Source organism: Nansenia antarctica (assembly GCF_963989245.1).
Source record: "Nansenia antarctica genome assembly, chromosome: 15".
NCBI classification, from domain to species: Eukaryota; Metazoa; Chordata; class Actinopteri; order Argentiniformes; family Microstomatidae; genus Nansenia; species Nansenia antarctica.
This window is the reverse complement of record NC_137685.1, coordinates 27,905,242-27,931,513: the sequence shown is the minus strand read 5'-3', so window position 1 is coordinate 27,931,513 and position 26,272 is coordinate 27,905,242. Positions and strand designations below refer to the sequence as shown.

The following is a 26,272-nucleotide window of genomic DNA, read 5'->3' as shown; positions in this document are numbered from 1 at the left end:
CAAAAGTAAGGCCAAAAAAAGATAAACAATTTTTACAATCTTTTTTTTTTCTTTTTTACTTCACCATGAATAAATATTGATTTCTGGTGTTTTATTATGAGCGAAGCAGTGTTGCTGCAGACCTGGAATCTGAACAGAGAACAACAACATGTATTTCATGCTCTAGGCACAGGGTCAGCCATAGTCAGCGCCCCTGGAGCAATTAGGGGTTAAGTGCCTTGCTCAAGGGCACAATGGTAGTGGTAGGCACCTTAGATATGATGCCAGCCAGTCACCAGCTCACACCCAGCTCCCTCCTGAGATGGGGATCGAACCAGCGACCTTCCGAATGCTTCCTAAAAGACTCATACCACATTACATTACGTTAGACGACTTAGTCAGGCACTCACAGACCAGCAGCCACCAAAACCACATTCCAGCGTCAGACCATATTCACCTACATCTGGAAGGTGGTTTGACATTATTTGCCATCTTTGGAAAAGCATGCAGCTTTTCCCCTACCTCTGTTTTTTCTTCTTCTTCTTCTGCTCTTAGCTAAAATTGTGTTTTAAGTGACGGGCTTGCTCAGCCAGGACAGCTTCCTTCCCTGTGGTTACTTCACGGGCTTGGATGCTGACAACCCCTCTTACCATGACAGGCTGTGAAGCGCTAGTGGTCTGCCGTCAATGCCTTTGAGTCCTCAAATAGCGAGAGGAGTAGCGAGCTGTGAAACGTCACTCTAAAGTGTTTTGATTGCCCTCAATCCTGTAAGCCATCAATTTACACAAACATCAATCTTGGGAAGAAGGGAAAAAAAATCCCTTGTGTGTGTCTGTGTGTATATGGGAACGTCATCTATATTTATCCACACATGGTCAATATTTTGTTGTAGCGCTTTGTCGATATTTCAAATATTAAATATTTCATATTTCACTGTTGTAACTCTCAGGAGTGTGGCTAATTGTTATGGAGCTGGAAACATGCTGGTGGGACCATTAACAGATTATCTTATTGTTCCGGGGTCAGTTTCCGGGAAAGCTTCGCACAACTTCCAAACAGCCCAGTTGCCAGATTCCCAGTTGTAAAAAAAGAAGAAAAAAAAGAAAAACCTAACAAAAACCCCCATTATATTCTCCAATTTCACAGTATGATGATACTACAATCTACAGTCATTTTAGAAAATTAGGACACCAAATATTTTGTTATTTTTTAAGAGATATGGACATATCAATGTGGTCTTCTTTCAAACAATATCTATAGCTAAAGGTGATGCAATTGATAACTTTGTTATCATTTATTTAACAAAAAAGTAACAAAGATGCCAATTCCTACTAAAGAAAAATACACTATGTCCTAATAGCTGGTATTGGCCCCATATAACATCAATAACAAATAACATCAATAAGACGTTTCCTATAACTGTCAACCAGTCTCAGACATCGACTGGGAGAATGTTTTTCCCACTCCTCCATGCAGAATTCTTCCAGCTGTGTGATGTTTGAGGGGTGTCTTGCATGCATAGCCCGTTTCAAATCACCCCACAGTGTCTGAATAGTATTAGGATCCAGGCTTTGACTTGGCCATTCCATAACTCTCCATTTCTTTCTTTTACTTGCCATTCCTTGGTGGATTCACTGGAATGTTTTGGGTCATTGTCATGTTGCATGGTCCACATCCGCTTCAGCTTAAATGTTTGGACAGATTGTCTCACATTTTCCTCAAGCACCCTCTTATACAACACATATAGTCATAGTGGATTCTATGATGGTGAGCTGGCCAGGCCCTGCTCCAGCAAAGCAACCCCAACCATGACATTTCCACCCACATGCTTTAAAGTTGGTATGAGGTCCTTGTGCTCAAATGCTGTCTTTAGTTTGCGCCAAACATGTCTTCTGTTACTGTGCTCAAATGATTCACCTTTGGATTCATCTGTCCAAAGCACATTGTTCCAGAAGTCCTGGTGTTTGTCTAGGTGTTATTTGGCAAATTTAAGTCTGGCCCTGATGGGGTTTTTTTGACAGCAAGGATTTCCTCCTACCGCTACCTGTAGGTCCCGTGATGACATGTTATGATTGTTGGAGACAACTTTGAGGTCTTGCAGTCATCTTGCGGTCTGCTCTTGGGCTGAACTTGCTAGGAAGCCCTGACCTGGCCATGTTGGCAGTTGTTTTAAATGTTCTCCACTTATACATTATTTTCCAGACAGTGGATTGGACAGATCCAGACTCATACACATCTCCATGGTGACACCACTCACTGTCACCATGGTGACACCACTCACTGTCACCATGGTGACACCACTCACTTCGACAATCACTAATCACAAACTAATGTCTGAGGTTTAAATAAGACTGGCTCCTCCAAAATCCTCTCTAACAATGTTCTATTCATGATGTGGTGCCCAATTCTAATTGTAGGCATTTTAAGTAGTTATACATGTGGGGGTGTCCTAACTTTTTCCTCACGAGAGTTATAAGAGTTAGTTATACCGCCATCTCTCAATTGTTAAAATTAAGATCAAATGTCCATATGTGACACTAGACAGACTTTTGATCAACCAGTTCCTGTAGTCATTTTTCAGTTTTTTACATACTACAGATTGTAAGCTTTCAAATGATGTGTCATACATTGAAATCCGAAAAAAAGTTTAAGACAATATTATGTATTTGAATGTTGGTACACCTCAAACACAGAATGGGAGAAAAGTGACTCTATTGAAACCGCAGCAACAAACACCAACCAGCGGCTAACAATGGCACATCGCTACGAACGTCTAACTGCATTTTTATAACATCACAACGAACATGCTGATAAAACATTGACATTGTATAATGGAATAATGCTGTCAGATTACATTTAAGTTAAATTTAAGTTTATTAACCATCGGTAATGAATACATCAAGATTATTCTATTGCATACTAATTAGCGTACACAGAACAAGCATGTAAATGTAGAGGACCCAACATACTGTTGCAAATATCAGCCCCACCTTCACACCTGATTTCACACCTCAATACATATAATCCATATTATTATTGTTGTTATCAGTATTTCTATTCCTGTGATTATCATTGCCAATACCCCTGTTTTGGCAATATTGACTACAATGTACTGTATGTCATACCAATAAAGATATTTGAATTGAATTGAATTCCATGTGATTTCCTTCTCTTGTTCCAGATCACCTACAAGGCTCTGAGCTCCCTGGACCCCAGTGCAGACCTGACCACCCAGCGCGGGCGTGTGTTCAAACTCTGCAACGAGACCCACCACCTGTTTGTGGGCTTATACCCGGGCACCACCTATGTCTTCACCCTCAAAGCCAGCTCTAACAAAGGGTTCGGCCCGCCCGTCACCACCCGCATCGCCACCAAGATAGCAGGTAGAGACCCCCCCCACTGAGCCTGGCTGGTTTGGTTTGGTTTGGTTTTGACTGTTGTCTAAAGTCCATATGCATGTTTTATTTTATTTCTCGATTAATTCAATTCCAATTCAATTCTACTTTATTCGCCATGTGCAGTGCACTAGGAACATGATTTGGTATTCTACCATACTAAACAAGCTACAGTACATACAACAACAAATGGGATTAAGTCCCATTGAGGTAAAAAATAACTATTTCTCAAAGAAGGCCTGGTCAAGAAGGCAGCACAAACTACAGCAGACAAACAACGAGTGTACATACAGAACAAAGACAACAGTAACCTACAAGGAAAAGTGCAACACAAGTAAAACAAAAAGGGAAAACAAAAAGTAACACAAACTGTACACACAAGACTACAATAGAAACGATGCCACAGGGACTCAATGATGGTGAAGTACAATAAGCAGTATTTCTTTTCAGTTCAGTCATTTCAGGATTGTAAATATCCTCCTTGAAGATCGGATGTATTTTGATAACAAATACAGTGACTGAAAATGCCATTCCTGAATGCTGCTTGACTGCATCTCTAATAATAGTTGTTCTAATTGTTTTCAACACAATGACCCAGACTCAGCGAGCATATTGTCTTACATTTGTTCTTAGGATGTTGTCATATTTCCAAAATGGAACAACCTTCTCCGAGGAACAGTAACCTTTCAAATGCTTATATTGGGAAAGCTGGTAGGAAATGATACACAATATTGCATGAGAGACTTAGAGATAGGAAGCATTGTGTATTGCTGTACACTGACATATTTAATTTTAGTCAAACATTGTTCCTAGAGAGGCAACTTATTTAGATCATTTGAGTATCCCCCACCTTCAAATCATATCCCAAGCTTACCCTGCAGTACATTCATATCAGACCTAAGTGAAAACAGTATTGATTTAGCTTTCCTGGTGTAACTTTTTGGTATCGTGAGCAGAGCCAGGTGCAGTGCAGATAAAGGAAGGCAGACGAGTAGGTAGAGGTACCAAACAAAAGGATCATTACTTATTAGAGTGCAGACAAAACACGATACAAACACACAAACACTTAAGCTCGAAAACAAAGGGGGAGAGAACAGTCTCCCAAAACAGTTTGTATATTCCATTAGCTTACATTCTCGAAGCCACCAAGAAACAGTGAAGACTAAGTGGGGAGTGAAGGGAAGTGGGGGTACTTACAGCATCAGTGACAATGACACATAGGTGCAGGTGATAAGTCTGGGATTGAGACGGCACAGTGGACGGCCAGAGGGAGACACCTAGGGGCCGCACTGGGGAGTGCGACCCCCACCCGTAACAGCCTGGTACAAAGGAAGCAACAGAAGGGTTAAAAATTAGTAACACTTGCCCGCCCGGCATGCTGGGATTGCTAAATCAAGTGCACTTCAATAATTTTTAAAAAAATGCTATATTATTTAGGCACAGCTGTGATCTCCTGAACATATCATAGCAAACAGTGAGCAATGGTTCACCGACACATAATCTCCATATTTTCAACCATGTCATTTAATGCTATTCATATAAATGTAACATAAGCATAAAAGACTTGTTGTTATCTCTGCTATTAGCTGATATTTCTGATATTTCCCTGCTCACATCTGGTCTTCTGCTGCATCCATACGACTGTCTCTTTATCCCCTGGTTGATGTGGCATTTGTAACAGCCGGTCTGCTGTGATTCATCTAATCAAGGTTGTGCCATCACTAAGATAATGAAGATTGGGGCGGACATGACATTTGAGTGGGATAACGCTTATCAGGATGTGTTAGGGTCAGGATTTTCACACCAACATATTGTAGTTGGGTATACAGATCTGGAAAGGTCAGTCTTTAGCAACTTCATGGACACTGTTGTTTATGATGAAGATGGTATCTCGAAGTGTGAAATACGTACATGTGTGAAAAGGTCTGGTGAAAAGGTCAGATGCAAAGGTCTGGTGAAAAGGTCCGCATGTTGGCAATTCTCAAGTTGCGCAAATGACCAAAAAGCGTCCTTACCTTGCTCTATTTGAGGACTTTTTCAACAGACCCTGTCACATATGTTAACACTAGAACAGCCGTACCTTTTTACCTACTAAAAGAGCCGCTAAGCTGGAAGACCAAGATCATTTTTAGATGGAATGGCCCGAGATCTGATGAGAAATGCTCAGAAGAACCCACACATCACTGCAAAAGAGCTGCAAAGAAGAGTAGCCGACAGCGGTCTAGTTGTTCACAGGACAACAATACAGCGTACCTTAACAACAAAGACCTACATGGCCGAGTTGCCAGAAAGAAGCCTTTCCTACGACCTCAACACAAATTTAAGCGTCTGAAGTATGCAAAAGAAAACCTTGAGAAACCTGAAGCCTATAAAATTTTAACTTTTTGGCCACAACCAAAGAAGGTATGTTTGGAGAAAAAAGGGTGAAGCATTTGTAGAGAAGAACACCTTGCCAACTGTTAAGCATGGAGGTGGATCCATTATGCTTTGGGGTTGTGTAGCAGCTGGGGGCACAGGTGGAAGGAAGAATAGATTCCACCAAATATCATGACATTCTAGAGGCTATTGTTCGAAAGTCAGTCCAGAAATTTAAGTTGTAGAGAGGTTGGGTATTCCAGCAAGACAATGACCCGAAGCATACCTCAAAATCAACCATGAATCAACTATTTGGAATGGGCATCACATCACAACAAATAATGTGTGTATTGTCTATATGATGTTGTTCATTTATATGATGAAGTAACCAAATTGATGTTTCTATCCATGATGATTCTTAATCAAGTACAAGTCATTTAGTATGTGTACTTTTTTTTTTTTAATGAAGATAAAAATCCAGTCTCACAGGTTGTTAATGTCTCCCCCACAGCCCCCCTGATGCCTGAGTATGAGACAGACACGCCCCTGAACGAGACAGACACCACCATCACCGTCCTGCTGAAGCCTGCCCAGTCCAGAGGAGCTCCTGTCAGGTATCACACTATGACATCACTTCCACTTCCTGTCAACCAAGAAGTCACTGTACTGGTAACCCCTATGTAGACACAGATCTAGAATAGGATCATATTATTTCCCTCTCCTAATCCCAATTTTAACTATTAGGTGAGGAATAAAAGCATCAAGTGTCCAACTTAGTCGTTGTCAATAACACATGTCTGGTTATATACAATGTTTATACTGTATATATACACAGTACATATAGTGCCCTGTATAAGTAATGGGACAGTGACACTGTTTTTCTTTAAACAATGACTAAAGTAGAGATTATCCGCTCTTATTGGAGGATATTTGTGTGATATTAGTTTCATCATTTAGAAAAGGCAACACTTTCCATACACAGTCCTCCTATTTCAGGACACCAAAAGTAATGTGACAATTGACTTGACAGGGGTTTCTGGTTAGTCAGGTGTGTTCCAGCAAATCCAATCATCATTTGGAAATGATATGAATCTGTCCCTTTTCTCTTGGTGCTGAAATAGGGGCATGTATACAAAGTGTTGTAATTGATGTATGGTGTACAAAAATACAATACAATACAATCTATACTTTTACCTCATTGTAATGTGCGTTTTCAAATGCAAACATTTTGGATTATTGAGCGAAAAGAAGAGAACAATGCTTCACTTACACAGGGCATTGTCTTTCTCTAACTCAACCCCCTCCCTTTGCCTTCCTTCCTTGTCTCCTCCTGGTAGCTTTATATAACGTTGGATAGGTGTGAGGAATAGGCAAAGGGCTCTACCCAGCCCTCTGACAACAAAGCTGTTATGGAGACACACAATCTGTCAGTTTTATCTCTGGTGTCAATTTGAGCAACAGGGTGTAAGATAACTGAGTATTAAATGCTATTAATTGGCTGTTTTGTCCACTTATGAAAACAGCTATGACACACATGACTTCACACAAAGAAACAAATGTGGCCATTCACAAGACACATCAGTTTACGCTTATGGAACAGTTACAGTTCAATTATATAAGTGTTATCCTTCCTTTAAAAAAAAGAAGCCAGGTAAGCAAAGATAGAACATAGAAAGTCTTTAAACTCATGTGGTTCCCAGGCTTTCAGTGGTTCGCCGAAGTCTACTGTTTCTGCTAAATGAAAAAGAGAGTTATTGTTGGTCCTCTGGGTGTTGTGTGGTATTAGAAGCAGTCATTCAAATAAGTGCAATTTGTATGCAAAGGCATAAGGGGATCAAGTCCAATTTATATTGCAGCTGGCAGAGGACCACAGTTCTTTTTCGAGTTTGGGTACGCTTAGTTCCAGTTTTGAAAACACAACCTTGACAAAGTAGACACGACATGCTAACTTGCCAATTTTGTCACTACTGGCCGTTGAGTTGGAACAATAGCTTAAACGCTTTAGGAACATCAACTCAGCTTGTTGACATTCAGGAACATGTGGTTAGTTGTGCGCATATTGAATTAGAACATTTTAACACCCCGGGATGGAGCGAGGTCAGTGCACTAACCAAACAGCTGCCTTTCCTGACAAACGTTTCATTCTGGAGGAGAAGACATTCATGGTGTGGTGAACAGAAGACATTCATGGTGTGGTGAATAGAAGACGTTCATGGTGTGGTGAATAGAAGACATTCATGGTGTGGTGAACAGAAGACATTCATGGTGTGGTGGAATAGAAGACGTTCATGGTGTGGTGAATAGAAGACATTCATGGTGTGGTGAACAGAAGACATTCATGGTGTGGTGAACAGAAGACATTCATGGTGTGGTGGATAGAAGACATTCATGGTGTGGTGGATAGAAGACATTCATGGTGTGGTGAATAGTAGACATTCATGGTGTGGTGGATAGAAGACATTCATGGTGTGGTGGATAGAAGACATTCATGGTGTGGTGAACAGAAGACATTCATGGTGTGGTGAATAGAAGACATTCATGGTGTGGTGAACAGAAGACATTCATGGTGTGGTGGATAGAAGACATTCATGGTGTGGTGAATAGAAGACATTCATGGTGTGGTGAACAGAAGACATTCATGGTGTGGTGAACAGAAGACATTCATGGTGTGGTGAACAGAAGACATTCATGGTGTGGTGAACAGAAGACATTCATGGTGTGGTGAACAGAAGACATTCATGGTGTGGTGAATAGAAGACATTCATGGTGTGGTGGATAGAAGACATTCATGGAGTGGTGAATAGAAGACATTCATGGTGTGGTGGAATAGAAGACATTCATGGTGTGGTGAACAGAAGACATTCATGGTGTGGTGGATAGAAGACATTCATGGTGTGGTGGATAGAAGACATTCATGGTGTGGTGAATAGAAGACATTCATGGTGTGGTGAACAGAAGACATTCATGGTGTGGTGGATAGAAGACATTCATGGTGTGGTGAATAGAAGACATTCATGGTGTGGTGAACAGAAGACATTCATGGTGTGGTGGATAGAAGACATTCATGGTGTGGTGAACAGAAGACATTCATGGTGTGGTGGATAGAAGACATTCATGGTGTGGTGAACAGAAGACATTCATGGTGTGGTGAATAGAAGACGTTCATGGTGTGGTGGATAGAAGACATTCATGGTGTGGTGAATAGAAGACATTCATGGTGTGGTGAACAGAAGACATTCATGGTGTGGTGAACAGAAGACATTCATGGTGTGGTGGATAGAAGACATTCATGGTGTGGTGAATAGAAGACATTCATGGTGTGGTGGAATAGAAGACATTCATGGTGTGGTGAACAGAAGACATTCATGGTGTGGTGAACAGAAGACATTCATGGTGTGGTGAATAGAAGACATTCATGGTGTGGTGAACAGAAGACATTCATGGTGTGGTGAATAGAAGACATTCATGGTGTGGTGAATAGAAGACATTCATGGTGTGGTGGATAGAAGACATTCATGGTGTGGTGAATAGAAGACGTTCATGGTGTGGTGGATAGAAGACATTCATGGTGCGGTGGAATAGAAGACATTCATGGTGTGGTGAATAGAAGACATTCATGGTGTGGTGAACAGAAGACGTTCATGGTGTGGTGAATAGAAGACATTCATGGTGTGGTGGATAGAAGACGTTCATGGTGTGGTGAATAGAAGACGTTCATGGTGTGGTGAACAGAAGACATTCATGGTGTGGTGGATAGAAGACATTCATGGTGTGGTGAATAGAAGACGTTCATGGTGTGGTGAACAGAAGACATTCATGGTGTGGTGGATAGAAGACATTCATGGTGTGGTGGATAGAAGACATTCATGGTGTGGTGAACAGAAGACATTCATGGTGTGGTGAATAGAAGACATTCATGGTGTGGTGAATAGAAGACATTCATGGTGTGGTGAACAGAAGACATTCATGGTGTGGTGAATAGAAGACATTCATGGTGTGGTGAACAGAAGACATTCATGGTGTGGTGAATAGAAGACATTCATGGTGTGGTGAACAGAAGACATTCATGGTGTGGTGGATAGAAGACATTCATGGTGTGGTGGATAGAAGACATTCATGGTGTGGTGAACAGAAGACATTCATGGTGTGGTGGATAGAAGACATTCATGGTGTGGTGGATAGAAGACATTCATGGTGTGGTGAATAGAAGACATTCATGGTGTGGTGAATAGAAGACATTCATGGTGTGGTGAATAGAAGACATTCATGGTGTGGTGAACAGAAGACATTCATGGTGTGGTGAACAGAAGACATTCATGGTGTGGTGAACAGAAGACATTCATGGTGTGGTGAATAGAAGACATTCATGGTGTGGTGAATAGAAGACATTCATGGTGTGGTGAATAGAAGACATTCATGGTGTGGTGAATAGAAGACATTCATGGTGTGGTGAACAGAAGACATTCATGGTGTGGTGAATAGAAGACATTCATGGTGTGGTGAATAGAAGACATTCATGGTGTGGTGAATAGAAGACATTCATGGTGTGGTGGAATAGAAGACATTCATGGTGTGGTGAATAGAAGACATTCATGGTGTGGTGAACAGAAGACATTCATGGTGTGGTGAATAGAAGACATTCATGGTGTGGTGAATAGAAGACATTCATGGTGTGGTGAACAGAAGACATTCATGGTGTGGTGAATAGAAGACATTCATGGTGTGGTGAACAGAAGACATTCATGGTGTGGTGAATAGAAGACATTCATGGTGTGGTGAACAGAAGACATTCATGGTGTGGTGGATAGAAGACATTCATGGTGTGGTGGATAGAAGACATTCATGGTGTGGTGAACAGAAGACATTCATGGTGTGGTGGATAGAAGACATTCATGGTGTGGTGGATAGAAGACATTCATGGTGTGGTGAATAGAAGACATTCATGGTGTGGTGAATAGAAGACATTCATGGTGTGGTGAACAGAAGACATTCATGGTGTGGTGAACAGAAGACGTTCATGGTGTGGTGAATAGAAGACATTCATGGTGTGGTGGATAGAAGACGTTCATGGTGTGGTGAATAGAAGACGTTCATGGTGTGGTGAACAGAAGACATTCATGGTGTGGTGGATAGAAGACATTCATGGTGTGGTGAATAGAAGACGTTCATGGTGTGGTGAACAGAAGACATTCATGGTGTGGTGGATAGAAGACATTCATGGTGTGGTGAACAGAAGACATTCATGGTGCGGTGGAATAGAAGACGTTCATGGTGTGGTGAATAGAAGACATTCATGGTGTGGTGAACAGAAGACATTCATGGTGTGGTGAACAGAAGACATTCATGGTGTGGTGAATAGAAGACATTCATGGTGTGGTGAATAGAAGACATTCATGGTGTGGTGAACAGAAGACATTCATGGTGTGGTGAACAGAAGACATTCATGGTGTGGTGGATAGAAGACATTCATGGTGTGGTGAATAGAAGACGTTCATGGTGTGGTGGAATAGAAGACATTCATGGTGTGGTGAACAGAAGACATTCATGGTGTGGTGAATAGAAGACGTTCATGGTGTGGTGGAATAGAAGACATTCATGGTGTGGTGGATAGAAGACATTCATGGTGTGGTGAACAGAAGACATTCATGGTGTGGTGAATAGAAGACATTCATGGTGTGGTGGGTTTTCCACTTCAGGGCCGTGCTGCAATGTTCCTGATTAATCTCCATTGCTTCTGCCTGAAATATGTATAAAATAAATCAACAACTTTTATTCATATTTGAAACATTGAATTATGTGTAATGTCTTCCCTTGTCTGATTCTAGCCATCTCCTTATGGTTCAGGTATGTTGGTAAATTAATGTTAGCAACAATGCTAGCTAATTAAGCTACTGCTTAATTCAAGAAAAACATGATATAATAGGAATGGTAAACATGGTAAAACTTGGTAATGAAGATCAGGGACAAACAGTTCTAGTTTGTGCTGGTTCTGGCTCAGCCTGACGGCCTAGTTGGCCTAGTTCCTCTAGTGGAAATTATTTTCTGTTGAAAGTAAATGTTTAAGATGTAGCCTACTCTCATACAATTAACTGCTTTTCAGATTCCACATTCATTTCAGGTGTTTGTGTAAAAAAAAAAAAAGTGGATTTTTTTTTTCTTCAGTGCAGTCAACAGTTGCAAGTTCTATACGCATTTCTAGAGTGCTATATATACAGTATATATAGCGCTCTATTAACAGTGCAGTATTAACAGATTTAAATTATTAAATCAGAAATAAATTTCTCAATACCCGCTGGAACCATATCAATCAATCAATCAATCAAACGTTATTTATATAGCACAAGTCATGCATTGAATGCAACTAAAATAAATACAATACATAAAACAAGAGGTAGGAGATAAGAAATAGCTAAAATAAATACAACACAATGAAACAAGAAATAGGAGAGTAGGAGTAAAAGTGCACATTGAGATGAACACTAGATAAAAGCCAGGATAAATATATACATATGCACTTATTGTACTGTAAGTCCCTTTGGATAAAAGTGTCTGCTAAATGGCATATGCTATGTTACTACACACTATGTTACCAGCTGTGCATTTTGACAAATGTTTATGTGGGATAACATAACAGGTTATTGTAGGACATTATTTTAAACATAATATTTTTTTTAAAAAGGAACATTTCTATAATGGTCTTTAGAACATAAAAGCTCTGGAGCTTCAATGAAAATGTTTCATGTTTACCAGAAAGCTCACAGCACGCTAAAGAGCAGCAGCTGCTATTACGTTCATCCAGCAGGCCATTTGTTTTTCAGTTGTTTGGTCTCTGAAAGCCATTAGTTTGAAATGGATATCTGCTGTCAGAGAAAAGAAAAGCAGGCTCCTTTGGTCATCAGCAATTATCCTTTGTAAAAGAAGCCAAAGAAGAGGCAAGGATAATTTGCCCTGGTCCTTCAGCGAAACATACATTTCCCTAATTGCACCATGTAATTGCGAAGTATGTTATTGGCTTTAGAGAGACATAATTGCGGACATCCACTACAGCGTCCCCTTGGTTCAAAAGAAGTCCTCATCCATTCAAGCTCAGAGCAGCAACAACATCTCCTCTTCTCATCCCCCTCTTCTCATCCCCCTCTTCTCATCCCCCTCTTCTCATCCCCCTCTTCTCATCCCCCTCTTCTCATCCCCCTCTTCTCATCCCCCTCTTCTCATCCCCCTCTTCTCCACTGACGGAGCCTTTCAACCAGCTCGGTCTAAAACATGCCCCCTCCTGCTTCAACCAGCCCTGCTTAAAGGTGTCCCCACTCTACAACTATTCCCCTCCTACTATTCCTAGACTCCTAAAACTCCCATCAAATAAAGACAACCCCCCAGCCCCCCCCCCCCCCCCCCCCCCCCGCCTCCTCAGCTCTAGACTGCTAATCAGGGGGACATTTCCCTCTACTGGTCCCTCACAGACATGACTGCACCAGTAGAGCTGTCTACTATTAATGAAAGACTGGAGACTATAGATGGAGATATCAAATCAAGCATGAGTTGGGTTCTTCGACAAAATAAGCATTCTTTATACAGTGGGGTGCAAAATGTGGGCACCCCTAGTCGAAGTGCCTTAAAGAAGCAAACCTAACCTCTACGGTACAAAGTTAAACATGACACATTTCATCAAATTTTTTAAAGCAAGATACATTTTTATTCTTTTTACTTTTTACAGTTTCAACATAATAAAAGGAAGGCCTTGTGCAAAAGTTTGGGAACCCTGTCCGCTAGTTCAGTACGCTGAGTCTTTAAATTCTTGTTTTTGGAATTTTTCCCCATTCTTCCTGGCAGAACACCTCTAGCTCAGAAATATGATTTCGCCTTCTTGCATGCATGGCATGTTTGAGATCTCTCCACAGATTTTCAATACTATTCAAGTCTGAGGACTGTGATGGCCATTCCAAAACCTTCATCCGTATTTCCTGGAGGTACTTCATGGTTGATTTTGAGGTATGCTTCGGGTCATTGTCTTGCTGGAATACCCAACCTCTCTTCAACTTACATTTCTGGATTGACCTTCGAACATTAGCCTCTAGAATGTCTTGATATTTGGTGGAATCCATTCTTCCTTCCACCCGCACAATATTACCTGTGCCCCCAGCTGCTACACAACCCCAAAGCATAATGGATCCACCTCCATTTTTTTGATGATGTTTCTGACAGTGGAAATGGGTAGTTTGAAACATTGCAAGAGTTTTTTGTAACCTTCTCCTTGATGGTGGAAGTGAACTATCTTGATTCTGACATCGTTGGACAACTGTCTAGAGGAACCCATGGTTTTTAACACCAGAAACAACAGCCACTGCAGTCGGATACTTTAGAAGTCATGGAGTTACTTCAGAATGTATAGTTCAACCTGGAATTATATTCACCTGACTCATTGAAGCCCTAATGAGTAAATCACCTTGGTAATCATCTTCTCAAAAGGTAACAAAGAATAATCCAAAAGGGTTCCTAAACTTTTGCACCGAGCCCTTTTCCTTTTTATCCTTTAAAAACTCTGAATAGAGTCTGAAAATATAAACAAACCTTGCTTTAACATTTGCAGAAAGGTGTCATGTTTAACTTTGCAGCATTTAGTGTTCAGGTTTGCTCTCAATCACTTGGAGTTGGATTGTACCAGACATTTAAACCACATTTTTGCACCATACTGTAGATGAGGATTACAATTAATGTTTGCCCCATTTTACAGTATGTGTCCAAGTTTGAGCTATGGTTGGCCCTCTAACAGTATCCCATGTCCCCCTGTCTGCCCTGTCCTTTAACCCCCCCCCCCCCCCCCTCCCCCCAGTTCCTACCAGCTGGTGGTGAAGGAGGAGAGGAAGCAGAAGGTGCGCCGTGCCGCCGACGCCCTGGACTGTTTTTCCGTCCCTGTCAGCTTCAAGAACGCCTCCATCTTGGACTCGCCGCACTACTTTGCGGCAGAGCTCCCTCCCAGCAGCCTGTCCGTGGTACAGCCCTTCACCGTCGGGGACAACAAGACGTACAGCGGCTACTGGAACCCTCCTCTCTCCTCAGCCAAGAGCTACAGCATCTACTTCCAGGCCCTGAGCAAAGCCAATGGGGTAAGTTCTCAATGTCTCACACACATCATTTCAAATCCTTCTGTAAAAGCACTGTTCTAAATTTTATTTTTCTGTCTACGAAGAGATTCAAGTCTTTTACTCTGCACTGTTTGCTGCCCTTGGTAAGAGAAGACTAAAAGTGTGCATGGTCCTTTTATCGGCAAAGAAAGAAAAGGTCGTCTTTTTCGGTAGCTGCTCTTAATTTCAAACAAGTTTGAAGAGTCTACAGAGGTTGAAATACGTTTTCCAAATAGGCTGATTGTGTTAGATCATTTTCCACTGTCGTGGGCCCGAGCTCACTGGTCATATCGGCTTCATGATTTCATTGGATCTCAGTCAATTCAATCTGTGAGTTTCAGGCTCAGCGACGAAACACTCCAAACAACATTAGACCATGACCCAGATCATTTCATAAGAAAGTCATGCATAAAATATGGATTTAGTTTGACAGTTTAAACCTGCCGTCAAGGATAAGGCATTTCACTTTCTGTCTGCCGTAATTTGTTTCTTTGCAGAAACATCGGAGGGGAGATTATGGCTCTATTTATTTTCCATTCAATTTCTAAATTCACATTTTAAGAGCTGTGCCTAGCTCAGCCATATCGTTGAAGCTGAACTGCATCATCAATTATATATCAATCCAGTTAGCATGTACATGTTACATATGGAAATGCCACCTGGAATGTAGGTTCACAACATCCACTCTATTTTAACCACACATCTTTCAGTAGACCTCATACAGTAGCCCTATATATTCCCTCCAGACCTGGGTTCAGATAGATTATGGAAATAATTTCAAATACGACGCTGTGCTTGATTGACATTTCCTCCAATGGAGCCAAAGGAATAGTCTCAAAACGCTGGAGGCAGGTTCTCAATGCTGATTCCCATGCTGATTCCCTCCCCACCTCTCTGTAGCCTAACACGGGCCGTCTGATGGAGTTGTACACTACATGATGGCAGCACAGCTTGGATCCTTAGTTTGTGTTCATCTGGCTCCTTTTAAGGGGGGGCATCCCTGAGAAGCCCACTCTGTCATCTCGTTGCCAATTAGAAAGCACACACATCAAATCAAATGAGCTCCAGCAGGCTGTTCCAAAGGCCCAACGATGCCACCCAAGCTCTGCAACATAAAAGGCGACAAAAAGACATTTCCTTGGGGAGGAGGAAAACTATGTCTTTAAAAAGAGCTGGAGGGAGAAAGAGAGAGAGAGGAGGGGGGGGGGGCAGGAGGGACGGGTGAGGAGACAGAGAGCAACATAGTCTCCTAATTAAAGCATGTACCATGAACTTTGAGTGGTTATGTGAAGGGTCAGTTGTCAGGGGAAGGCATTAACAAACATTAGCATTAGCAACAATAATTAGCAAACATTTGCAAATATCGTCCATGGCACGGCTTGAAACCAGTGACCTAAAGTTTGCAAGGCGAGCTGTCATTCACCTGCCAGTATAGCTACATAATGTGTGCGTGAAATCCAGACATGCAATTGGGAATGTGTACTATCGTGTATAGGTACACGCTTACATTAGGAGACAAGTCTACATGGAGAGAGAGGGAGAGAAGGAGGGAGAAAGAGAGAGAGAGAGGAGAAAGGACAGGACAGGGAAAGAGAAGGAAAGAGGGAGTCTGTCTCTCAGTACACATGAGCCGCTTGCTGATTACTCAGGCCATGCCAGAGCTGATGCCAACTGTGGGGTAGCGCCATCTCTCCTGGAACTGCTAATCAGGCTGGCAACATCCCCCCCCCCCCCCCTGCTCCTTCCTCAAGTCTCCCAGGCTCTTTCCTTGAGAGAGAAGCTACATATCCTAGGCAGCAGTGGCTTAGGAGGGCAGGCATATTGTGACTGCTTGTGATTTTGGCTGTTTTTTGTAACCCAGGGTTATGGTTCTGAACCTTCTCAATTAGTGACAACAAAACAGCCATAGCACTCCCTGGGTATCCACCCTGTGGACAGCAGATGAGGGATGAAGGGGCTTTTTGCTCTTTTCCCTAAAATCTAGTAATTGTGGCTTTTAGCAACAGCGAGTTTACGAGAAGAAATGGTAAGGTTTTTGAAGTGGTGCTCAGGTGCTTTTAAAGTGGTGCGGAGCCAAGGCAAAGAGCTGCACCCTACTCTAGACGGCGAGTTGCGGGGTGAGGAAAAAAAGGAAGATAAAGGGTGCTACTTTTAGAAAAATACCCTCCAAATGTCACCCCTCTTGACAGATAAAAGCTGCAGCAATGAGGAAAAAAAGCTCCATGCATGCACCAAATGCACCTCAATTCACCTGACTTTGAGAGAGGAAGTCGCTTTTTTTCAGGTGTCAGGGGGGTGTCAATCAGATTTGTCTCCCCCTGTACTTAACCCTACAATGGGAAAAGTCATCTGTCAGCTACAAGCACTCTCTGTAAACCAAAAGTGCCCTATACCCCATTGTCCCATCTTGGCAGACACAGAGAGGGAGAGAGACTGACAGAGAGAGAAGGAGAGAGACTGACACAGAGAGAGAGAGAGAGAGAGAAGGAGAGAGACTGAGAGAGAGAGAGAGAGAGAGAGAGAGAGAGAGAGAGAGAGAGAGAGAGAGAGAGAGAGAGAGAGAGAGAGAGAGAGAGAGAGAGAGAGAGAGAGAGACTGGAACGCCCCAGATCCCACCAGTAATGATGTCAGTGTTCTTGGCCCATCACCAGAGGCAGTTAAAAGCGGAGTGGAGATGAGATGTGCTCATCTCCGGTTGCCCCCTCTCTTTAACACTCTCCATTATTTACCGGGGGGCTGTTTGGGTTCTGACTGCAATCTGAATATAATCACCTTCAAGTCTGTCAACCACCTGACTAACCACCTGACTAACCACCTGACTAACCACCCGGAGCCATGAAGGGTTTGACGGTTTAGGGAAGGACCACCGGATTGCAGTCTCCTTGATTTTGGAAAAATGTGCTTTTGATTGTAATTTTTTGTTGTTGTTATTATTGTTTATTATTCACAGTGTGTCCTTTGTGAAGGGAAGTCTGACTCACGGTGTTTTTGAAGAAAGACAACAGAAGTTTCCTTTTTTCACTCTGTCTTCTTCATTGTGCTCATCTTGAGCATTTATCTTTAGTGCTCAAGTAATGCCATTCCATAACAGCATAACGTTTGTTTCAGGCTATACATCATTTCTTTACGGGTTCTTGACAAAACATTACCAACCAAGTGTAAGTCGTTGCTTTGGTTAATATGAGGCAATTGTTCTCTGTGAGGTCCTTAGAAGATAGTCTTCTTAATCAAGGGGTATATTTTATTATTAGACATTTCGGCTGACTATTGTTGTTGACAGTGGATTGAAGCTATACAGCTTCTTATTCATTCACAGGCTAAACTATTATCATGACAGAGAATGGCATTTGATTTAGCAATTAAGTTCACAGAGACAGTACACAAGATGAGTTGACACATCAATGTAAAGGTGTCAGAGTTAGATCCGTAGTCCCTTGCCATGTTGAAAAACATCATCATAGACTGAGACGGAGGCCAGATGGAGACAGAGACTAGCCATGAGAGAGTTCTGGGACTCTGCAATGATTCTACAGCAGTTCCCCCTCCCCAGCTGCACCACAACAACTTGGTATTCCACTCAGGTTAGCACAGTTAGCACGCTAAGATGTGACCCAACTCCCAACTAAACCTGCATCTGCATCTCAGCCAAACACCTATTTATAACAGCCCCACCGTAAACAACTTTCACTGCACTTTGGAAGACCATAAATTGGTGCTACATTTATTAACTCTCCTCTAGAGAGTCGCTCATTAGCATCTCAGTGGTAAACGTTGCGCAAAACGATTGCCATTCTTTCCGGCCGAGCACATAATAAGTAAAGAGCTGTCGAATAGGGAATCTAATTGGGAATTTTCCTCCAGCTTTTTCACCGTTTTCTTTTTTTTGTTGGAATAAGAGAGCCAGGTTCTTTTCTCGAAAGCGAAAGAGAGTGGTGGAGGGAGGGCTATGTATCAAGAGCACCCGGGAAACTCAGTGACATCAGTGTCACGCTGTTTGTATTCATCTCTCCTCCTGCTAACGGCGTTCCCATGGCCAACTAGCTCCCTCTCCAGGGAGGGTCGGTTCATAAAAACTTTTATGTGCACTTATCAGCCACACTAAATTAGAGAGGGAATAAACCACAAGCAAGTAGGTGCCAGAATTAATGTGGGGTTATATGGAGAGATAACAGTAAACCAAGGGAAAAAAAGGTGGCAGGGCTCACTGTTAAATATTCACTCAAGGGTGAAGCCACTAAGCAGCTTTACTGTTGGGTGTTTGGCTTCACACAGGCCGACTCCAAGACCATGAGCCTCTCCTGTTGAAGTTAGTCCGCCCATGTCACACGCCGGTATTGTCCAATCCTGGTCCTATAGTTCATCTTCTGTACAGTATATATCCTGGTGGCACAGCAGCATGGAACCAGAGCTCTTCCATGCTGTTCCAGGGTCATGGTGGTAGAGTTTCCTATATCAGCCTGAACCCTCTCACCTCCAGCTGTTTGTCCATTTTTCTATCAGCTCACAGGCTCCCCCTCATCTCTCTCTTCCCTTCCTTACCTCCCTCTCTCCACCCCACCCACCCCCTATCTCTGTCCCCACCCACCCCCCTCTGTTTCTCACCTCTCGTTCATAAGCTGGCCTGATGCTGAGGAGCGCTTTCAATTCCACCTCTGTGCCCGCAGGCTCCGGCCTAGCATGGACACACACACGCACACACACACACACACATGCACCCCTCACATACCCCCCAACACACACACACACACACACACACCCACACACACACACACACACACACACACACACACACACACACACACACACACACACACACACACATGCACCCCTCACATACCCCCCAACACACACACACACACACACACACACACACACCCACACACACACACACACACACACACACACACGCACACACACACACACTCTGATACTGATACAGATCTTGACATGAATGACTCCAGCCACTCATTAAAGTCATGACTATGGGCCACTGAATCAGACCAGGAAGGCTGAATCAGCAGGGTCTGGCCCAGCATGGACACACACACACACACACACACACACACACACACACACAGGGGGCTGTGTGTGTGCGTGTGCGTGTGTGCGTGTGTGTGTGTGTGTGCGTGTGTGTGTGTGCGTGTGTGTGTGGAGAGAACCTGTGGATGGATTGTCCTGAGTGAGGGGGGGGGGGGGGGGCAGGCTGTGGGTTGTAGAGTAACCTTCTAGCCTCTTCTCTCCTCTCCTCTGTCCTGAGCCTCCCCCCGCGCCTCCTCTCTCACACAGGGGTGTGTGTTTGTCCAGACAAGCAGCAGGAGGTTATAGGAGGTCATATACCAGACAGAGAGAGAGAGAGAGAAGGAGAGAGAGGGAAAGGGAAAGGGAAAATGGTAAGCCATTTCTGTTCCCTCTTTCTCTCCCTCTCTCTCCCCCTCCCCCCCCTCCTCCCCAGCCTGCTGACTGTGTGCCTCTATACTGGGTTTGTTATGACTCACTCAGGACAGAAAGGTCAGGGGGGTGGAGAGGCCAGCGAGGGAGCACAAGCAATTCCCCCCCCCCCCCCCCTGCCCCCCAGCCCCCCAAGTTCAGCAGACGTGTCTAGGTTATGATATCATGCTGGAAGTGTATATTCCAGCTTTTGTCTGTACACTACATAGGGCCTCATGAAATAACCCAACTCCATCAACTATGTAATTACAGTGCTATTACTGTGTAACAACAGGTTGATATCATATTGTTATCTGCAGCAATCACAACACAATGACATGGGTATATGCTACGCAACTGTAGGGCTAATCAAAACAAATATATTTGTATAGCCTTTTAAAAAAAAGAAAAGAGAAAAAGAAAACCGTCACAAAGGGCTTAGCAACATATGTATTATGTTATAGAATAATATAAACAATTGTCATTTATTTTCTTTCACATGCTTCATTGCTATCCTAGTTGGGTCAGATGTGATGTATTAGGCTCAGGGTGGGTTTCCACGGCAACTCCTGTGGGTTTTGTTCCAAGGGATTAACGACACTGTGAGCGGTCGCTGGCGCCAAATATTGACCCCCTAATGAGGTCCCGTTGAGCTGCCAGTCGGTGTGTATCTGGTTTTAACATCTGTACACTTACCTTTATGTGCACTGTAGGAAATGATAGTAACAGGATTCGAGACATGCTAACGCTGTATGCCATTGACCAGGAAATCAATTAACCAGCGACTGTCTGATATGTGATTTTACACGCATTGTCTCAAATATTGACATTCCGTGCACTGAAATGGGGAAAATAGACATTATTCCCCGCACCAAGTGTCATTTATCACTGTTAGCATCGAGGAAACTAATTGTCTAAGAAGACCCTGCCCTGCCGTCTCGTAATACTTTGTTCTAATCAAGAAGGAGTCCTGCCACTCAAACTCAGTGGATCGGTCTCTCACCACTACTGCCTAGAGTGAGTTATTTCCCTCCTCCTTCTTCAGGGGGGCCATTACTGAATCAGCCTAAAAAGTGCCTGACAGTTTGTCACCGCCTTATTGGACTGGAGGGGCAGAGAGCTGTCACTTCCTTTAAGTGATGGACTCCCTCTCCATTATCTCTCGTCTACGAAGCCGTACTGGTCTGAGGAGCGCCCTGCTTTAGGAGGCGCATTGCCGTGTGACGGTCACCTCTCCTCTTCTCTCCTGTCTTCTCCACTGTCCTGTTCTGTTGAGCTGCACAGAGTTAGGACGTGACAGAGTTAGGACATGACAGAGTTAGGACGTGACAGAGTTAGGACGTAACAGAGTTAGGACGTGACAGAGTTAGGATGTGACAGCGTTAGGACGTGACATAGTTAGGACATAACAGAGTTAGGACGTAACAGAGTTAGGACGTGACAGAGTTAGGACGTGACAGAGTTAGGACGTGGCAGAGTTAGGACGTGACAGAGTTAGGACGTGACAGAGTTAGGACGTGACAGAGTTAGGATGTGACAGAGTTAGGACGTGACAGAGTTAGGCCGTGACAGAGTTAGGACGTGACAGAGTTAGGACGTGGCAGAGTTAGGACGTGACAGAGTTAGGACGTGACAGAGTTAGGACGTGACAGAGTTAGGACATGACAGAGTTAGGACGTGACAGAGGTAGGATGTGACAGAGTTAGGACGTGACAGAGTTAGGACGTGACAGAGTTAGGACGTGACAGAGTTAGGATAGTTAGGACGTGACAGAGTTAGGACGTGACATAGTTAGGACGTGACAGAGTTAGGACGTGACATAGTTAGGACGTGACAGAGTTAGGACGCGACCGAGTTAGGACGTGACAGTTACGACTTGGACTGTTTACGCGTTCTGTTTGTGATCATGCCATTCTAATTGCCCCTCTGCAATTCACTGAATTGAAGTTTATTGAGTCATAAACAGTGGAGATATACATGCCATCATTTGTCATCCTCAAGAATGAACAGTTCTGCCAGGTGTATCATATTACAGTGGTTACTACGCACATTATGAGGAAAAGTTAGGGTAAAGTATACCTATACAGTTTATGGACAAGCCTAGCCTCCAACAACCAAATATTCACACTATATAATTGTGCTCTCGAAGACTCCGGAACTGTACTAAAAGTACATTTTATAGAATTCATGAATGGCTTGTACCTGTGCCTCAGTGTTTTGCTCCACCTCTGATGTTATGCCAACCAGGCACATAGTAACTCTCTTTATATGTCATAGATGACAAAGCCCACATGTAGGCTTGTAGCAATTATGAAATAATTGTCTAATGGCAATTTAATTGTCTAATGGCAATCTTGACTGTGCTCCAACACGCTAGCTAGCTAGCTAGCTGGCTAATAACAAAGAACATTGCGTTAGCTAGATAGCTGCTCTGCATGTTAAACACATCACAACATGCTGATAGAACACGAACATGCTAAAAACACATAACTACACATAACTAGATGGCACACAGTCCCTTTTCTATTGATGAGGATACATGTAAAATGTTATATTCTAAAAAACATGTTTTATGATAATAAAGAGACATGGTTTACTTCATAGGTTGCTGTGTTATTACATCATCTGGGTTACATAACAGTGAAACAATTATATTGTTAATCGCAATTATTTCTGAGACAATTAATTGTACAGCAACATTTGACTGCTGACAGTCAGAGTGGAGGAACGGGGTGAGGGTGCGGGTGGGGGGGGGACAGGACAGGACAGAAGGACATAAGAGGAGAGGAGGAAAAGGAAAGTGGGGAGGGGGTGGCGAGAAGAATTGAGGGGAAGGGAAGAGAGAAGAGGACAGTCACCTCACATTTTTTTTATCTGTGCACAAACTCTCCGAATCAATTTCTAATGCTCTGATTCATTTCCTTATGGTCTCGAATAAAATCAGCATGGTATTATGAAGTATATTATCTATCCAGTCATGGAACACATCTTAAGTGCTCTTAAGAAAAAAAAGAAGTCTGAGAGTTTGGTCCCTGTATGGTGGAATCTCAACAGTGGCAAGTGGAAAATCGATATCTAGGTTAATTCAAATGAATTATGGAAGCTCCTTGCAGCCAGACACGAGCCTCTGCAGGGAGGAGAGTAGTCGATCCTCTCAACGCTGTCCCCCCAGTCCACAGAACCTTACCGGAATGTTTGTGGAACAATGGCCTCATTGGTGGGGTGAGGTTGTTGGCCACTGGGGGGGTGTGTTTGGAGTCAGAAAGGGGGTCACACACTACCTTGTTTTCCAGACATATGAGCTCCCTTTCCTTCTGACATATCAGTAAGACTGTAAAGTGCCATTACTACCATCAGTTGAGAGCTCATCTACCCTCATCCTTCAACTGCTGTAGGACCTTTCACTGTGCTCCCTCAGAGAGATAGGACTGTTCCTTCACACACACACAGAGAGAGATAGGACTGTTCCTTCACACACACAGAGAGAGATAGGACTGTTCCTTCACACACACAGAGAGAGATAGGACTGTTCCTTCACACACAGAGAGAGATAGGACTGTTCCTTCACACACACAGAGAGAGATAGGACTGTTCCTTCACACACAGAGAGAGATAGGACTGTTCCTTCACACACACAGAGAGAGAGATAGGACTGTTCCTTCACACACACAGAGATAGGACTGTTCCTTCACACACACAGAGAGAGATAGGACTGTTCCTTCACACACACAGAGATAGGACTGTTCCTTCACACACAGAGAGAGATAGGACTGTTCCTTCACACACAGAGAGAGAGAGGACTGTTCCTTCACACACACAGATATGACTGTTCCTTCACACACACACAGAGATAGGACTGTTCCTTCACACACACAGAGAGATAGATAGGACTGTTCCTTCACATACACAGAGAGAGAGATAGGACTGTTCCTTCACACACACAGAGAGAGATAGGACTGTTCCTTCACACACACAGAGAGCTGGGTTTCCGTTAACCGGCAATTGCCGGTCTTTGTCCGGTAAAATTTGGTGAAGTCCGACAAATTGAAAAGTCGTCGGACATATTGTCCGGTGAAAATAATTCCCTTTGAATACAATTCGCTAAAGCTGGCTGGGTGCGTTCGTAAACACGCTCTGGAAATCCGATCAGCACTCGCGGAACGCCTCTCGTCCAATCGAACGACTCGGTCGCTCTGTGACATCGAAGCCAGCGTGCGCTCCGGCGCTCTCAGAGCGTGTTTACGAACGCACCCCTAGAAGTTTCCAGCCAGCTAGCTGAAGCTGCTACACACACCAGAGCCATGGCGACCGAACGGCAAGTTAAACAACATACTATAAAAGTGACATTGTTTTACTCATTACTCATACGTTTGTTGTCATTCGGCGGTGCTAATAGTCGCTTTCTTTTTTAATTTATTTAATTTATTTTATTTTAGCAGTTTCCCCGAAAGTTAAGTGTTTGTTTTTATATCACTATTTGCACTTCTGGTTAGATGCTAAACTGCATTTTGTTGTCTGGTACTTGTACTCTGCAATGACAATAAAGTTGAATCTCACCTAATCTAATCTAAAATAATCTAAAATAATCCCATCACTATTACTCCCTATTTTCATCAATGTTTCAATCCTTGAATCTGTGATGGAAATCAAGCAAAGCCACTTCAAGTCTCCCCACCACTGACAGCGCTGGGTGTGCCTTTCCTTACACTCTCGGTTATTCCCTGTGGATTTAAAAAAACGGTGTTTTGGTTTCTATAATGTGGTCTATTCTCAGTGTTGACGAGCAACTCAGGGGGCTTTGAGATGGCTAACAGCTAATTAAAGGAGTAATTCCACTCAAAAGGGTAGAAGTAAGCTGACTGTCTGTCTGTCTGTCTGTCTGTCTGTCTGTCTATCTGTCTGCCTGTCTGTCTGTCTGTCTGTCTGTCTGTCTGTCTCTCTGTCAGTGTGCTGGACTACCTATGACTTCCATGGTACCTGGGAACGCGTTGTCGGAGAGAAACGCCCTCTGTACAAAGGACCTACTGACCAAAATCCCTGTTCCCCGTAGCCTACATGCTTGCACTGTTACTGTTCAATAAAATGTTATACATCTAGACATTGTGGTATTTCTTTATATACGTATCCCAGACTGCCTATCAATTGTTTCTCAATAAACAGTTATGTTCTTCCCATTGTCATACTCCCGAGCTAAACGAAATGCCTTCCCAACCAGCGAGACTTATAGAAATGACGTTGTTTTATTGATTTAAAAAAAAAAAAAGGGTAAAACTGTAAAGAGAAAATAGAAAACTCACATTAATCCCAAACAATTTAACAAACTTCAGTTAACGTAATGTGGAGTCCGTTCATTGATCGATGCTGTCTGTTCAGTTCCCAGTGAGGCGCCCGTTCAGCGCTGGACCCGTTCAGCGCTGGATTTGACGCATGGCATAGCGCGCATGCGTCAAATCATGTTATATTATTATATATTATATAGCTCGCATCTAATCGTATCGGATGAGAAATAGACATTAAATGGCATATATAGGCCGCTACACAACAGTAATCACCGCGACAAACATTAGATTTGGAGGAAAAAAATATATGATTTTGGAAATTTTTTTTTTTATTATATTTTAATATGATGACCGGAATATATCACGTTTGTCCGGTAAATCGAATTCTTCCCGGACACGATGTCCGACGGCAAATTTTTCTAACGGAAACCCTGACAGAGAGAGATAGGACTGTTCCTTCACACACACACAGAGAGAGATAGGACTGTTCCTTCACACACACAGAGAGAGAGAGGACTGTTCCTTCACACAGAGAGAGATAGGACTGTTCCTTCACACACAGAGAGAGAGATAGGACTGTTCCTTCACACACACAGAGAGAGAGAGGACTGTTCCTTCACACACAGAGAGAGAGATAGGACTGTTCCTTCACACACAGAGAGAGATAGGACTGTTCCTTCACACAGAGAGAGAGATAGGACTGTTCCTTCACATA

The 26,272-nt window shown here is 43.1% G+C and overlaps 1 protein-coding gene across 1 annotated transcript in view; it reads left to right on the top strand.

The window, feature by feature from the left end:
* Positions 1 to 26,272, top strand: part of ptprt (protein tyrosine phosphatase receptor type T) — a gene marked incomplete at both ends in the record, with an annotated part of 296,589 nt that overhangs the window by 171,254 nt on the left and 99,063 nt on the right. The window contains 3 exons of the mRNA XM_080545458.1: positions 3,161 to 3,362; positions 6,241 to 6,343; positions 14,560 to 14,833. Of these exons, the coding sequence (XP_080401584.1) occupies positions 3,161 to 3,362; positions 6,241 to 6,343; positions 14,560 to 14,833 (579 nt within the window). The remainder of the gene's footprint in view (positions 1 to 3,160; positions 3,363 to 6,240; positions 6,344 to 14,559; positions 14,834 to 26,272) is intronic.